Genomic DNA, 17,650 nt, shown 5'->3' with positions numbered 1-17,650 from the left:
ATAACAGACATTGTGGCGAATATACAACGATGAAGGTAGAGTTATTACTTAAGAAAACATAGATTTCGATATATTAGGCAGCCAAATGTTATCTTTATAACGAAAAATACAAACTTGGGGGTTGTCTCAAAATACTCGCTACTGTTGAAAATCACTGCGGCTGAAACCTTGCACGGGCTCAATTTCTGTTCCATGTTTAATATTATAGATCGTTATAGCTGGTATCTTATTTATGTGTTTATTTTACCTTTTACAGACAAGTTGTAAACATGTCTGGTCAGTTTTGCAAAATATCCGTGTGCAAACGGCCGAAGAGGAAGGAATGACATCTACTGTCATTTTTACGCTACCGTTAGCAATGGTTAGTGTCAATGAATTTGTCTTTTTTAATCATCATTTTTAATAACTTATTTCGTAGCCAAGTTAGGTTCATATTAGTCCGAGATTAGCCCCAGCTTGTCTGGCAAAACAGCCGTTGGACGTCAGAGAAATCTCGGACTAGGGTCATATGTATGTGGGGTACCCCATAACTTTCATCGGGACAGTTTCTACTCCTTGACCCCAACTATATTTCCCTTCCCATTTTACTCTAAAATCCCCCCCTTTTTTACTTCAATTCTTCCATCTCCTTGCCCCAAGACAAAATATATTTCAAAGATACCCCCTTTTCCCTGATCCCTCATTCCCCTGTCTCCTTACCCCTGTCCACCCCTCTATTAAGGTCTGGGTTTGATTGACTTCTTTATTTTCTTGAGAATATGATATAATTGGCCTAATTTGTAGATGATAAACCCTACAGCAGGAGGCAAACGAAGGATTCATCTTTATCAATCACAATTTGTTTACCATTAACCCCCCCTAATTCTGTTAGGTATACAAAAATGTCTTAAGGTCTAGTAATAGAAGTATCAGGGTTAAACATGTACAGAATGCGGCCATAAGTATTTGTCACTTGAGATTTTTAGCTGTTCATATATATTGTATATAATATAAGAAAGAAGATGTGGTACGATTGCCAATGAGACAACTATCCACAAAAGACCAAAATGACACAGACATTAACAACTTTAGGTGTATACATTTTTTCAAAAAAAAAATATTTTGGATTGATTTTAAGCATCCTGGTACCAATAGAAGCAGTATTATTACAGGTTTATTTTTTGGTTATATTTTTTTTGTGTCTCATTTTCATTATTTTCTGTTCAGAAATTCGATATACATGTATATTCAACCAAATTAAATTATAAAAAAATATTTTATGTTTTCTCAAGGGAAAACAAAATAAATGAAAACGAACCTATTATCAAATAAACACATATTAATTTAGACCATTTTAGTTCTTTTAAGGTTACCCTTGCATTGTCAATCTTATCAAACTTGCATGTACCTCCCAAATTTGGTTTCTGTTCTCCAACTTCAGTTTGCCTCTACCAATGTTATGAAACTAATACACAATTAATGCATATATATATGCTTACTACATTGTACCAACAAACACACATGAAGTTTGAATTTTTGGTGGGGTCGCTTTTACTTTTCTAGAGTTATGCCCCTTTACAAATTAAAAAAATGCTGAAATTTTGTTCCTTTCTTTAACACAAGTTTGCTTCATCCAAATGTTCGGAGACTTATATGCAATGCTTACTACAACAACACTCAGATCAAGTACAAATTTGGGTGGTGTCACCCTTTTCATCCTTTATATGCAAGCGGCTGCTCATCTGTGTCCCATGGACACATTACCATTATGAACTAGTCTACATCTATATGCTTTTGAATGTCAATAATTGTTGATTTTCTGACAGAATTACTCTGATATTTAATTTCAGGCTGCAAGTACATTTGTACATGTACATTGCAAATGGAAGGAGTGAGCTTGGAATGTTCAACTTTACTTGGAAACTATTGGCAAAGTACTGACAGAATTTCATGAGAAGCCAGTATCATATTCTAGTCTTGCAACCGGAAACTATGCGTAAAGTGCTGAAACTTAAGAACAACATTCTACATGCAATATATGTTGCCACAATCCACTTAAGGAGCTAAGATCAACTATAAATTGGAACTACATGTATATGCTTTAGTGCTGTCAAAATCCTTTAAAAAAATCAAATCAAAAGGACCTACTTCACCTATATATATAGCTACCTGTCCCAATGATGAATACAGATCATATATATGAGTCTACTCTTATAAATAAAACAGTGAAGGAGAATAAAAATAAAGAAAATATAGAACTGATCAGCTAATGATTGTTCATGTACATGATGTATAAATGGCAACAATTCTTACATGTATACTAGTACATTGAAATTAATTATATTAATAGATGTTTTATAAATTTGATCTCATAGATATTAGAGGAATAAAATCAATCACGTTTCAAAAATTTGATTTAGTTGAGCGTTTTTTTAAAGCAATTGCTTTTATGCTATCGCGTATGGCCATCTTTGTGACCCAGATCAGAGACTCCGCCCATATCAAGCCATAGTATTTTGTTAAACAGGCTCCTGGTCTGTCATTCTTTAACACCTATGTATGTTTTCTAATGCAATACATAGCTTGAAACTTTAAAAAAACGTTAGTGGATTTAAGAAGTTTCAGAATATGTTTTTGTAGATGTATTTTTGTATTTAAAGGGTCAACCGTTTGACTATCAAATAACATAGAAGTCCGAGTGAAAAAAAAGTACATTTTTATAACTGCGATTCCGTTTTCCGCCGTTCGTACGATGTTTCAACAAAATATGGATTCATTTCAGTTGTTGATTTAGTATTGAAAATTTAACTGAATTATCTCCTATTAAATACGGTTTTATATGTTTAATTTGTGTTTCTTTAAGAGGTCAGGTGCTCTTGTTCATTCATAAAATTATCGTTCATTCATACATTTATCGTAAAAATCAAAATCACTACACAGGTTAATGCGTAGTGTCAAATGATTACCTGTAATCTAAAAATAGACAAACTTTGTTTGCGCAAATAATTTAGCGGAACGAAACCCTTGTTGAAAACACATAACAATAAGTTCGTTTTCCTTTTCTGTCAAACTCCGTAATATTTATCGATCACCTTACTAATGAAATGGACCCGATGCCAAGTCGGTCCAGATGAAGAGATATTTCAATTTGGAATTTTCTAGTTACATAGATTGAAAAAAAGTACGTCTTTTTAAATATCATGATCAAAACTGGGAATGCATAACAAATGTCAGATGAACCATTATCCTCGTCTTTACAGTGAACACTGAAGTCTACTACGTTTGTTGACACTCGACGGTCCACCGTGTTAGCAATTCTATTTCACATGTTTTCGAAATATTGAAGATCATTTTTCGCAATGTTTCCTGAAAATTGATAAATGTCAAAGCAACGTAGAGCTGTTTGTACTTGTTCGTATAATAAAATTGAGAATGGAAATGGGGAATGTGTCAAAGAGACAACAACCCGACCATAGAAAAACATACAACAGCAGAAGGTCACCAACAGGTTTTCAATGCAGCGAAAAATTCCCGCACCCGGAGGCGTCCTTCAACTGGCCCTAAACAATACATCAGTGATAACGATTTAATGTCATGTTTGTCTGTGATGACCCCCCCCCCCCCCCCCTTTTCGGGATTGCATGAGAATTGTAGTTATCTCGTACCCACATGCACTTGTTTCTATCCATAGGAAGGTCGGCTATCCATATAAAACTATTTTGGAAAGAAACAAGTGCCTGTGCTCGTACCGCATCAGAAGGACATACATGTATATCAACTGAGCAATAATGTTTGGAACTTAGTTTTAAAAATGATGACAAAGTACCATTATGAAAATATTTCTATTAAGCTGAAATATATATTTATTCTTTACATGTTTATGTCTTGTAAGATATTTTATTTCTTTCCCGTTTTTTAACATTTGCGTCTGGAAAGTTGAAATGTTTTAACTTAATCATTTGTGTTAATGGTTAAATATAAATTAATAATGAAAATTGTTAAAATTAAATCAATAAAGGAAATTATTGCCCAGTTACAAACACTACCAGGGGATAATCCATGATGATTTCTTTTTGAGTTATATGTTTCAGCACATGTATATTTGACCCCAACTTTAGCCTGGTAAACGTGTTGTCTCCTTGTGAAATATAAAACATATTAAAAATGACTTTCTGCTAAAGTCTTTTATTTATATAAAGTTAAAACCTTCTTACTTCTAACTAGACAACACTCATGTCAGGTTTAATTATTATATATATGTGGATGAAAAATAAAAGTCCCCAAACATTAACATGACAGCAATTGCTTTTACAGCCTTTAAGGCTTTGATTTAACACCAGTTTTCATGACATATTATGGTATACCATTGACTGTCCATCGTCAGCATGTCGGACATATACTCAAAAATAATAAATACTAATAGGTACATGTAGTAGTCAATATTGTGTAATCAATAGGTCATCTTCATGTATATTTGGTGTATAAAATGATTATTAAATGTCTTATCACAAATTAAAATATCAAATGAGAGGATGTGATATGATTGTAAATGAGACACAAGAGACCAAATAACACAGAAATAACTATACCTGTAGGTCACCATATGGACTTCAACAATGAGTAAAACATATTCTGCATAGTTGGTTTTAAAGGTCTCGAAAGAAATGACAAATGAACAATTTAAAACATTTAAAATGAGAAAACTAATGGGTGATTTATGTACAAAATAATAAATGAATAACAAATATGTCTGTCTTGCAGGGTTTATCTGAACTTAACCTCATTTTCATGGACTTGTCTGTTTCTTGAATTCTAAATATGTTTCAAAATATTTGGTTGATGGGATGATTGTTACAGAGTCCGACATAGGGTGAGGGCTCATTGGTGGATTATATTGTAAATAACTAAAGCCAGCCCCGCTTTGGCAGTCAGTCCCTACAATTGCCACTAGAGAAATAAAATAACGAAGAAAAAAAAAATTAAATCACGATAATTTCCTGTCGATATGCACATCTACATAGTATGTCCTTATTATCTACAAAGTTTCATGAAATTCTGTTGTGTGGTTTCAGAGGAGTTTCGATGACAAGCTGTTTGCAGTAGTATACTGCAGCAAATAAGTTCAAAGGGGTATAACTCCTAGAAAAATAATTCGTAATTTCCTGTCGATATGCACATCTACATGGTATGTCCTTATTATCTAAAAAGGTTTTATGAAATTCTGTTGTGCGGTTTGAGAGGAGATGCAGTGACAAACTGTTGCAGTAGTATATTGAAGCAAATAGGTTCAAAGGGGCATAACTCCTAGAAAAAAAATATGTATATCTAAATAGTATGTCCTTATCTAAAAAGGTTTCATAAAATTCTATTGTGCGGTTTGAGAGGAGATGCGATGACAAACTTGCAGTAGTATATTGAAGCAAATAAGTTCAAAGGGGCATAACTCCTAGAAAAAGTTTGAATCATAATTTCCTGTCGATATGCACATCTGCATAGTATGTCCTTATTATCTAAAAAGGTTTCCTGAAATTTTGTTGGGCGGTTTGAGAGGAGTTGTGATGACAAGAAACAGGACTGATAGACTGGCTGATGGACGGACGGACGGGTCAAAAATGTTATACCCTGCGCCACTTCCTTGCGTAGGGTATAAAAATAGGAAGATGGGGTGTCATTGTTTATGAGGCAACTCTTCACCAGAGACCAATTTACATAGAAGATAACAATTATGTACCCGTACGGACTTCAACAATTACTATAAACTGATATACCACATAGTCAAACAAATAAAAGTCCCAGAAATTACGTTTTTTTTATATGACTGCACATAATGAAAATTAAAGTTGTGCATACTGAATGATCACTGGCAAGTATTTCAAGCATAATACGGATATGAACATGCAGATAAGTATCAATTATGAAAGTTGTGCAAAGTAAGACGGGAGCTAGATATATGGACTGCCATAAAAAAAAAAATGAATGGACAATTACGCTTGGTGCAAGTGTAGGCGAAATTCCCCCTTTTTACCCTACGAGGCTTCGTATGTATACATCCAGCTGTTTGAACACCCTGTATATTCAAGGGGTCATCTGTCAGATTAGTCATATTTCTATGTTAATTCCATACGATATGAAAATAAGCAGATGTGGTATGATTGCCAATGAAACAACTATCCACCAAAGTTCATATTTAAAATTCAATATTATAAATAAAAAAAACATTATCTCCTTTTATCATCACGCATAGATCGATGATTATTTATGCATTTCTTTGCCACGGTAAGATCAAATCGGTGTTAACAAACAAAATTGTCATTCACAATTTTTTTGCCGCATTGACATCACTCAACTATATTTGTGATCATTTGTTTTAATCAAAAACTTTCCTTATTAGCTTACCTTTTAAAAAAGCATTTCAAAAATTAAGATTAAAGTTAAAGTTTGCCAACATCACCGGCTAATATAGCGTTCTTCAGGGCGTAGCTTTTAAATTACAATCCCAACTTTTCCTGAACCTAGTAGTAGTATAGATTTTTTTTATATATAAAGTCTTTAGTAGTGTTTGAGACTGCCCGGCACGCTGCGGGTGTATGTCCTAGCAAAATCCCGACATGGTGAAACCAAATAATTTGCGGTTCTCCGCAAAGCATGCAGTATTTAGGAATTATATCATAGACCGATATATAAGGTCGGAATACTAGGCCAGTCCCGGTTACTTTTGACAGTGATGGATCCAGGGGGGGGGGGGGGGGGGGGTTGTTCCGGGTTCCCCCCTTTTTTGGACGATCAATGCCTTTGAATGGGGAAATATAGTTGGAACACCCCCTTTTTGTCCTGGGTTAGGAACCTCCTTTTAAAATGGCTGGTTCCGCCCGATTGATCGTTGCTGGATCTATTAGTCTATTTTAATAACATTCAGTGCTCTGATTCAATTATTTTAGTTTTAATGCTGATATTTCTTTTTTTTTTAATATGAACTCGGTTGACATATTGATAGATACAACAGAAAATTGCAAATCAACAAAATAACAATTCATAAAATAAGTAATAGAAAAGTATCATAAAAATAGAAAACATTGGTCCCGATGTCTTAGATTATAGGACTAAGTCTAGTGTTCCGGAAATCATTGAATTGTGATACGAGAAAAATTATCAGATGATTTTCGTGCAGGTAAACATATCTTTAAATGAAAATGATAAGTATAAAGTCTGTTAGAAAATTGGCATTTTCCAATTTTTTTTGGTATTACTATAATTATCAAAATTTTGCAGTGGAAAAATATATCGCATACTCGGGAATAAACTCCTAAAAATACTTGGAAATAAAGATATTTCAAGTTTTAAATATATTTATGACAGAAACAAACTGTTAGAAAACGCCAAACGGATTATATCATGATAACAAACCCGCCCCGATGTTTTAAACCATACTATACGGGCAGAGACATAATTATATACACATATATGTCTCTGATACGGGTCACAAGTTTACCTGTTTTTGAAAGCTGTACGATGACATGAAGTTGTTTACATCGTTATCATTTGTTTACAGTTAATCATTGCGTCATTGGCAAAACATTTTCAAAAATAATTAAAAACCAATTGTTCAGAGAACCATTGATGGTCTTTCCACCAGTAATGATTTTTTTTATATGAAAATATTAAAATTTGGTTTTAAATGTCAATTTCAGCGTCAAATGACAACTTATTGTACGCTGATTCCAAAAATATCAGGTTTTACATACTGTTACAATAATTTGTTACAAAAATTAGTTACTTCCGGTTTACAAAAGGTCACTTCCGGTTAGCTTTTTCAAGGTCATACTGCTTGCAACCTTATGCAAAAAGTCTAATAGCTTTAACATGAATACATATGAGGTAAAAGCAAAGGTCAAAATCTAGAACGTTAAATTAACATATGACCTTGAGCTCAATTTCAAGGTCATGAACCAAGGACATCAAATCAAAAGACTCTAGGTCTTTACTTTATATTGTTAATGAGTTATATTACCATACGACTGATATTAGATATAAAAGGGGGAAAAACTAGCAACAAATGTTTACGTACCCTTTCGACTAAAATTTATGTGTAACTAAATGTCGCGACTAACAATTATGTGAAAATATTTTGTCGATATCTTATAAGATTTCTGAAAATAACAGATAACAAGCCAAAATCAAAAAATTAATCATGACCTTGACCTTTGACCCTGACCTCATTTTCATTTTTTTGGACCAAGGACCTCAAATCAAAAGACCCTAGGTCTCTAACACTTATGGTTTTCCAGTTAAAAATGCATATCACTTATATCAAATATAAAAGGGGAAATAACTCTGATATGGAGTCTCCGGATAGCTTCGGTCAAAGTAAATCAAATCATCCTGAGGATATAACGAGCAATTTGGTAAAATAAATTTGTCGGTTTCTTATATGGTTGCGAATATTAGGCGATAACAAGAAAAACAGTGTTCGGGGAGATAACTCTTACATGGATAAGATTTTGGTTACGCGGTGTCAGTTTCAAAAGCATATTAATTGTTCGATATCATATACCATATATCTAAGCGACATCTTGCGAAACAAAAAAATTGCGAAGGATCAAAAAGTTGGCGGAAGAAAAAAAATAATAATAATAATAATCAGAAGAAAACCAATAGGTCTTTCCACGGAAAAGTGGAAAGACCTAAATATCCACGACATCATTTAATTCAACTGGTATTTAAGTGAATTCAAAATATGGTACGAACGGACCGAAGAGGCGACCGTGTAAGATGAGAATGCGTTTTGGGAGCGAAGCGGCACCAAATACCGTCGACGTCATACATGTGACTTTGTCAGTATTTATGTATTCTTTTTTTTAATGTTATGCTTAAATCATGTATATTTTTCTCCTTTTAAACTTTTATGCGAAAAATGAAGAAAGCACTGTGAATTTCTGACCGTTCGTATTTCCTGTTTTGAAGAACGTTTAGCCTCACTTGTTTACATCGTCAAGGGTGCTTTCATACACGCCCGCGTTCCAAGGTCGTCAAAGCTATTTTTGAGAAGACCCCTTAAAGCGACCGTTTCCAAGGCACTCGTCGTAAGAAACATGCGTTAAAATATGCGCATTGGTAAAGGGCCGAGCCACCTTAAGTAATGATATTTGTTTGCTATTTCGAGATTACCCATGTGGATAGGCTATAGCAGTGTGACCTCAAGGTTGGATCCAGCCGTTTTCAAAAGGGGGGTTCCAAACCCAGGATAAAGGGGGGTCCAACAATATCGGCCAAAAAACAGGGGTTTCCAACCCCCGGACCCCCCCCCCCCCTCTAGATCCACCACTGGACCTATATTAGAATCTTATAGGTCGGTAGACTATTTACAACCGCATTTAAATTCCGCCATTGCATCATCACTTCAAAAAGAATTAGTCGGTTAAACCATGTGACTGAAAACAATAGACTGAACAGGTTGTTAACACTTTCAACTATCAAGTGTTATTGATCCTCAAACATTAAGCCGGTCTGTCGTCATGAACTAAGTTTGTGAATTATGTTTGCGGCTTTCTTGACATGCATTATGACGTGTCATCGTATTCATTTTATATTAGAAAACTATAGCAGTTATATTAGAAAAGTATCGCATTCATAATTTTTTGATATTTAAAAAGCATCGCTATGATATAAGACAAACATCGCATTGATATAATAAAATATAGCAGTATCTTTGACTTATAGGTGATTTTGGCTTAGCAAACAATTGAATTCATCTCAATTGCATTCCACTGAATTTGCTACATGATATTTATTGAATGTGTACATCTACAAATAATAAATTGTGCATTTATGTTTCATTTATTCAACAATTCAATTTTCTCGTTTAAATACACCTTGCTTGTTATTACATAAAATAATTCCTGGAAATTATACAGCAGACTTCTGTCGTGTCGAAATGTCACCCTGTTTTAAGAAAAGAGTCATTACTTTATACCGAGAAATCTGCCTTTCTTCGTACAAATGCTAACATTCGTCTGAAATTTCCCACAATGCAACTCGTTGATGTAAGACAATATCGCTCGTTGATATAAGAAAAGTTTTTATTGATTCGCTTCTTCCATAGACTGTAACAAGTGCAGAGAGTTTTTGGTCTAAAAATCAAAAATCATAGTGAACAGCATGATAGACATGGCTAGTTGTGTTTAAATTGAAATAAAAAAACATCAATAGATCATTAATAAATTCACATTTTTTCTTTCTTTTTGAGTTATTTTTTTGAAACACATATATCTGCTAAAAAGTTGAAGAGATAAAAAAAATTGATATTATATCTATGTAGAGCTAGACAGCAAAAATGTTGATATAATATCTATGTATAGCTAAACAGTATGATAAATAATTTGAAATCCCTTTTATTGCAGCTTCACACTAGGTATCAGTAACTGTCAAAAGCCAAGCATTATGTCCTATACAACTTTTTATAACCAACCTCTTTTAATCTGTGTATCTCCGTCTGAAGAGTTTGATATCGACCTTGAACTTGTATTTGACTGTCTCGCCTAGGTCTTACTTCTGCTTCTATTTTATACTGCCGTAATTCTCCCAATTCTTTCCCTAATTCATCCAAAAGCTGTAAGAAGAAAAATCTATACATGGAAGTATTCTTTGTGATTTGAAAAAAATCACACAAATAATTTAATTCCATAAACCATAAATAAGTATTCAAATAGTGGTCTTATTTGCAAATTTTGACTTTGTAAAGCTTATTTCTTGCATTATACTTTCTTCTTTACATATCATTGTCTGTTGAGTTTACAAAATGAAGCTTACTACAGTAATGCAACAAATTCTGGTTCAGTCCATTTCACTGATAACATCTTCTGAACAAATTTTCACCACACTTTTCCATTTCCATGTTCAGTGAGCCATCAAATCTTGGGACAAAATCTAAATTTGGCATATACTTAAACAGATCACTCCTTCAAGGACGTGTGTATTTAGTTTAAGGTTGTTGTGACTTCTAACTATCCTTTTAAAAAACTTGAACATGATCAAATAAAAACATTCTTATTTATATATTTAACTTCAGTTTTTTAATTATAACAAATTCTCTTTACAACTAATCATACATTACCTGTCCAGTAGTTTCTCGTTCTCTATCAAACTTTAATTTTAGATCAGAATTCTCATTCATAACAGAGCTATATTCTACTTGTATTTCTGTTATTTTATCTTCTAATTCTAATTTTTCCTGTGAATATAAAAATAAACCATGAATTTATAGTTTTTGTTTGGGTGATTTTAATTTTGTTTTTCATTTGACAAACATTTTCTTGAAAATAACAAACGAAGGATAAACTGGAGTTTGGTGTTCAAAGAGATTACCTTGTCTGTCATACCTTAGATCTTTTTTTTTTCCATCATGTTCCAATGGTTCAAAATATAAAATAAACAGGGCTATGAAGTTACATACATTTTATTTAAAATGAATTGTGACATATTAGATACATAGTTTTTTGGTTTCAAATTAATTTTAGACTCCATCTACTCTGTTGTTATACAGAAAGAGCCACTGGATGTTAAACAGTCATCAATATTTCGAAAAGGGCTGGTGATGTCATGTGTGACAAACAAGCCAACCAATTAACAGTCGTCATATAACGTAGGGGATAAATTCAAATTATTTAATGGTCTTGCTTTCATTTCAAATGTATTCCTCCATTAATGTAATCAACCGTAACACACCTTGCAAGTCTTATAGCTGTACTGAAAGCATTTTACATATATTGCCCCCCCTCCCCCATAATTTCCAATTAGAATTAGTATCCTATTTGTCTGTAGTAACAATCACTTACTATTTTTAATCTATCTATTTCACCTCTTAGTCTGGGATTTTCCATTTTCAGCAGCTCATTTTCTTTTTCTAAATTCTGCAGCCTGTAATTTATATAATTTATATTTGTACATGATTGATAGTGCGTGAATTAGGTTAAATAAATGGAGAATACCTGATTGCAAATATGTTGAATCCTAAATGTTTTGAATGAGAGGAAACATTTAAATTATTTCATATAGATTTCATAGTACATAATTATAAATATTCTTCAACTATTTCCTTCTTAATACATTTCAAAGGGAGACAATACATGATATTTCCTGCAAGGTAGATAGTGCACCATTACTTTTTTCGGTAAAAATAAGAACTAACCTCTGTGTGAAGTATTCCATTTGTTCTGACTTTTCCCTTTCTTGACGAGACTACAAAATAAACAGAATTCCATTAATGATCTACCAGCAAGGTGCAGTACTCAGGTGAGATAATTGATTTTATTGATTGGACAGGTAAATTTTACTATATGATTGATAGTGTGTGAAGTCTAATGCTGATGAGGAAATTACCTGACTGTCAATGTTTTCCAGATGAAATAAAGCTGATTATTGTACAAACAACAATAGATGGATTTGCATGTCATCATACCAATTGTTTAGATTTATGAAGTGAAACCAGAATTTATTTCCTCAAAGGAAATATTTGTGTTAATATATTATATTATCAACTAATACTCTAGTGTCATTAACCTCCCAATAATCGTTTCACAGTTTTGTGCTTCAAAATGGTAATGGAAGATTAGTAAATCAAGATAATAATTTTTATTGTCTTATCTTTTAAATATCTAATTCATTGTTTATATCATAATTATATTACAAAGTATTTTCAGTTGGTATCTTTTAATTATACATAATTTGATGCAAAAACAGAGCAACGGTTGGTAAATACATTTGATCTTAACAAAAAAGAAATAATAAAAAAAAACGTTTTGATATTAAATATAAAACAATAGTACATTTTCTAACTTAAAAAAACTGATTTTCTGTTGTTTTTCACCTTTCACGCTGACTGGCATTAATTAAAATTTCAAGGGAAAAAGAAAAATTGTGAATTTCCTTTTAAACAAATTTTCTAATTGTTTTATTTGAGAGAAAAAAATTAAGAGGTAAAAAATGATGTAGTATGCAAGTATGCAACATAGCTAATGATTTTAAATTAAAGTTGATGTTTTCTATTTCTTATGTTATGTGAATCTGAATTTTATTTATCAGTTATTGCATGTTCCTTACCAGTATGTCTTTGTATTTTTTTTGTTCATCTGAAACTCTTTCATCAGACTTCACCTCTACATCTTTAACCTGTTCCTCTAACATGTGGATTCTGCAATAAATAAGAAAAAGATAATTGTAAAGTGGAAGACATATGTTAAAAGCACCTGTTCTTATAATTGAATTTTCAATATTTGAAAAAGAGAAAAACCTTGAAATTCTCCTAAATTGATAAGCTAGCTGTATCATATTGGAATTGTTGTCATGAGGGTTAATATCAATATGGACCATACTAATGTATTAACATTAAAACAATCACTTAATCAAGGTCTATTATGATTGACTTTCTAGTGAGAAGTACCAGTTATATTGAGTAGAATTTTCTGAGTAAGACCTATTAACAGATGTGTGAATACTTCTTCTCATTATTGATATATAATTGAGTATGTACATATGTTTTTTTATAATGAGATCAGATATCAGGAAATCTTTATCTTTTATGAATTTTTAATGGAGATAATTGTCTTTTTTTACAACATTAATATTTCAAAACATTAAAATACTGATATAAGCAAAGAAATGTAAAAGAATAATAACAGCCAGTTAATAAGCATTTTAAAGATTTAGCTAGAAATATAGTCAAAAATATGTATAAAAAAGAGAAGAAAAGCCTAGCTTCATTCTTAAGATTAAAAAAATGGCATAAATAAAATTTATTAAAGCCTTCATGCAATTTACTAAAGAAAGAAAACAGCACAACATACCTCAAAGCATAGAAATACAAACTTAACAAAGAAGCATGCTGTTCCTAACTACATGTATACATGTTTCTCTTATTCAAAGGTAAAAATAAGCAAAAATAAAAAGTAATAAAATTGTACATATAAGGAATAAAAAAAGTTTTGAAAAATCTTTTTTAAAATATATTTTTTGTGTAATCTAAACAATTGACTGGGTATAGACAGGAATTACAAATATCCAACACAACAGGATCAAGTAAACAGATTACAGCCGATTTCATTTAGTATGTAGACAAAGGTAATATCTATGGTTAGCTTGCTTGTTAGTCGAACTGTAAAGTCATTATTAGGTTAGTTAACTACTCTCCTATAGGAGTAGACCAGTCGACAGATATTCAATCTATCTGTCTGTTGGACTAGGCTACTTCAAAAGGAGGGTAGTATACCTGACCTAATAATGACTTCATGGTTCAGCTAACAAGCAAGCTAACCAAAGATATTACCTTTAGCTACACACTCAATGAAATTGTCTAACAAAATAAATAAATAAAATCTGAAAGACCACAATATAAATGCAAAATAATACATGTAATTAAATAATAAGCCACTATGTTTTACTACCAACAACCACTATAATATTATGTGCATGCCTTACCTGTCAACAATACTAGAGAAAACAAAATGTGACAAAATATACATCAGACAAAGGTATACTACCCATCACATTATGCTAAACGTATAATAGTATAAACTTACATATTAGACAAGTGTTTGTTCACATGCCTAGAACATAATAGGTTATTACAGAAAATCAAGTAGAAATTGTATAAGATTGTTGGAGATTTTAAACAGTTTGAAAATAAGATGAAAGCAACTTGATAGGTCACTGTTTCAAGGGCGTTCTGCAAAGTTTTAAAATGCTAGAGATAAATTTTTCAGATTATATATTAATATCTCTGACAATTTTTCACACAGAAGTAGAGAAGAGCCCTAGAAATGAAGACGGGATAAGAGCGTTTTCACCCATGTAACTCTCTCTGTTTAGGCCACTAGTGCCAGTAGTTTGATGATTGTGGTTTATCCATTTATACTTATTATCCAAAGTAATCAGTAATACCAGGATTGATTTTTTTGTCCCAAGAAAAAAGGAGGTCTGATCCTTCCATTATAAATTGATTGATTATTGGTTGCTTAAGGTTGGACCATATGGAGTAAATTGATATATATTGTCAAAAACTATAACCTTAATAAACACTTGATTAACTGGATAGGTGCTTCATTAAGAATACCAGCTCCCCATTCTAAACTACCTTTCACAAAAGCATTCAACCTTTCCCCGATAGAGTGGGATACACAAAGCTGAGCATGTATATAGAGACATACATGTTAGACAAGAGATGTTACATTCAGGTTACCTTGTATTCAGCTTTCTAAATGCTGCCCTGTTAGTTATCATTTAATTAATTAATAAATTCTCAAGTCATTTCGTGTTTCTTAACATTCTATTTTAAAAACATTTGAATGGAATATTTGTATATCATACAGCTATGAGACATTGGAATTTTGGGAATATTGGAAATGCTACACAAGATTATTCTATTTTGCAGTAAAATTTGTATAAACAAACATAAGTATTATTCTACATGTCCAATCAAAACTGATCAGATTGATGAAACAAAATTATCATCAATTAATATTATTTATGAATGGTTTTGGTTTAGGTAATGCTAATCTAGAGTACATATCTGAAGAAGTGAATATTTACCTCTCCATGAGCACAGAATTTTCATCTTTAAGTTTATAATGAGCACCATCAGTATTACTCTTTTCTTCAGACAAATTTGTCAACTGTTTCTCAAGAAACTGAACCTGTAATCAAATAAATGATGACAAATACATGTTGACAAAAGAAAACAGTCTTACAGCCTTTATTTACCTTTCAATCAGGATACCATTTTTTAAATGTATCCCCAGTAGACATGGTAGACAGAAAAAAAAGAAACTCATTTTGATTGTTGTTTTAAATATTACCAGTTATCATTAGAATTTAATAGAAGGATGTATTTTTCATTCTTTTTTTTGTACATAAATTAGACCATTGGTTTTCTTGTTTTACATTTTTTACTGTGAACCCCTGCATTCGACAGGATCCACCTTTGCCACACTAGCGTTTTACCCAACAACCACCCATCATGGACGAAAAACCCGACCATTTAAAAATTCTCAATCTGTTCCCGAAAATTACCAAATATGTGGAACAAGTGAAACTGCGAGCTACTGCTCACTGATGATACCCCCGCCGCAAGTGGATAATATTAATAGTGTAAAAATATGCAAGTGTTCGGTAAACAGGAAGTTGTCAAGTGATGAATCTGAAAACGCATCACACGGTATAGCTGACTTATATAAATCCTGAAACCAAATTTCAGAAATCCTTGTATTGTAGTTCCTGAGAAAAATGTGACGAAAATTTTCAACTTGGCTATCATGTGTAAAATCATACAAGTGTTCGGTAAACAGGAAGTTGTCGAGTGATGAATCTGAAAACGCATCACACGGTATAGCTGACTTATATAAATCCTGAAACCAAATTTCAGAAATCCTTGTATTGTAGTTGCTGAGAAAAATGTGACGAAAATTTTCAACTTGGCTATCATGTGTAAAATCATACAAGTGTTCGGTAAACAGGAAGTTGTCAAGTGATGAATCTGAAAACGCATCACACGGTATGGCTAACATATATAAATGTTGATACCAAATTACAGAAAGGGTGGATGTGTAGTTCCTGAGAAAAATGTGACGAAAATTTTCAACTTGGCTATTATGTGTAAAATCATACAAGTGTTCGGTAAACAGGAAGTTGTCAAGTGATGAATCTGAAAACGCATCACACGGTATGGCTAACATATATAAATGTTGATACCAAATTACAGAAAGGGTGGATGTGTAGTTCCTGAGAAAAATGTGACGAAAGTTTCATGGGACGGACTGACTGACGGACGGACTGACGGACTGACGGACGGACTGACGGACGGACTGACGGACAGACAGAGGTAAAACAGTATACCCCCCCTTTTTTAAAGCGGGGGTATAAAAAGAAGGAGATATCTGGAAACAGAAGCACCCACAGAAACATACAAATAAGAAGCAGTCCATCACTGAAAATTAACATACCATACATAAGTATACGAAGTCAAAATAATTCGGAATACCAGGAATTTTACTTAGAGAAAAAAGGAAGGAACCAGAAACAAAATGAACCACATAAACTACAAAACATATCTATAAAAAAAAAGCTTGATCCACGGACACTTTATTAGCAAAGTAAATTTTTATGAACGAATCTACCAAGATTTACAATTCCCCAAAATGCGGCAATCATACACTTCACCCTATAGCCAATGCAATTGGAAGCAGTACCTCCCTCGGTGCGAAGCCAGTTGAACTGGTACGGGATGGCCAGTGGGGTGTTGACCAATTTGGAAATGAACTGACATTTTATGATCTACTTTCATCATTTCTACAATATTACCACTAGAAACCTCCATGAGAACAACTACACAGACGCGTAAGAAAAGCAGCTAACCACATCGTTAATAACTTTATTGACTAACTTTCACTTTTAACTATACTAGATTCTTATTTTACTTTCACTTTCTATTTATATCTATAACGTTCTCATAACAACCTGTATTGTTTTGTTACTTTCAGCGAACCACACAACGGCAAAATTTGTACTTCATTGTTTGATTTTATGTGTAATGTTGTCCTGAAGACCCCACCCTTGTTGGCGAAACATGTCGACCTAAATAAACTCTTACCATGCAGTAATTGATGGGTGTTGTTGTCATAATCGT

General features: G+C 32.6%; 1 protein-coding gene across 10 annotated transcripts in view; it reads right to left on the bottom strand.

Moving 5' to 3' along the window:
- The window catches only part of LOC139488090 (rab11 family-interacting protein 4A-like), a 44,478-nt gene that overhangs the window by 8,656 nt on the left and 18,172 nt on the right, over nt 1-17,650 (bottom strand). For 9 of the 10 annotated variants that reach the window (XM_071273468.1, XM_071273467.1, XM_071273463.1 and 6 more), the window contains 7 exons: nt 15,559-15,662; nt 15,209-15,235; nt 13,075-13,165; nt 12,164-12,213; nt 11,811-11,892; nt 11,090-11,206; nt 10,445-10,585 (listed from right to left, as the gene is read on the bottom strand). In XM_071273468.1, coding sequence (XP_071129569.1) covers nt 10,445-10,585; nt 11,090-11,206; nt 11,811-11,892; nt 12,164-12,213; nt 13,075-13,165; nt 15,209-15,235; nt 15,559-15,662 — 612 coding nt within the window. The remainder of the gene's footprint in view (nt 1-10,444; nt 10,586-11,089; nt 11,207-11,810; nt 11,893-12,163; nt 12,214-13,074; nt 13,166-15,208; nt 15,236-15,558; nt 15,663-17,650) is intronic. The other variant, XM_071273472.1, reaches the window with a different exon arrangement.

This window comes from Mytilus edulis, chromosome 9 (assembly GCF_963676685.1).
Source record: "Mytilus edulis chromosome 9, xbMytEdul2.2, whole genome shotgun sequence".
Taxonomy (NCBI): domain Eukaryota; kingdom Metazoa; phylum Mollusca; class Bivalvia; order Mytilida; family Mytilidae; genus Mytilus; species Mytilus edulis.
This window is presented reverse-complemented; position numbering and strand designations above follow the sequence as displayed.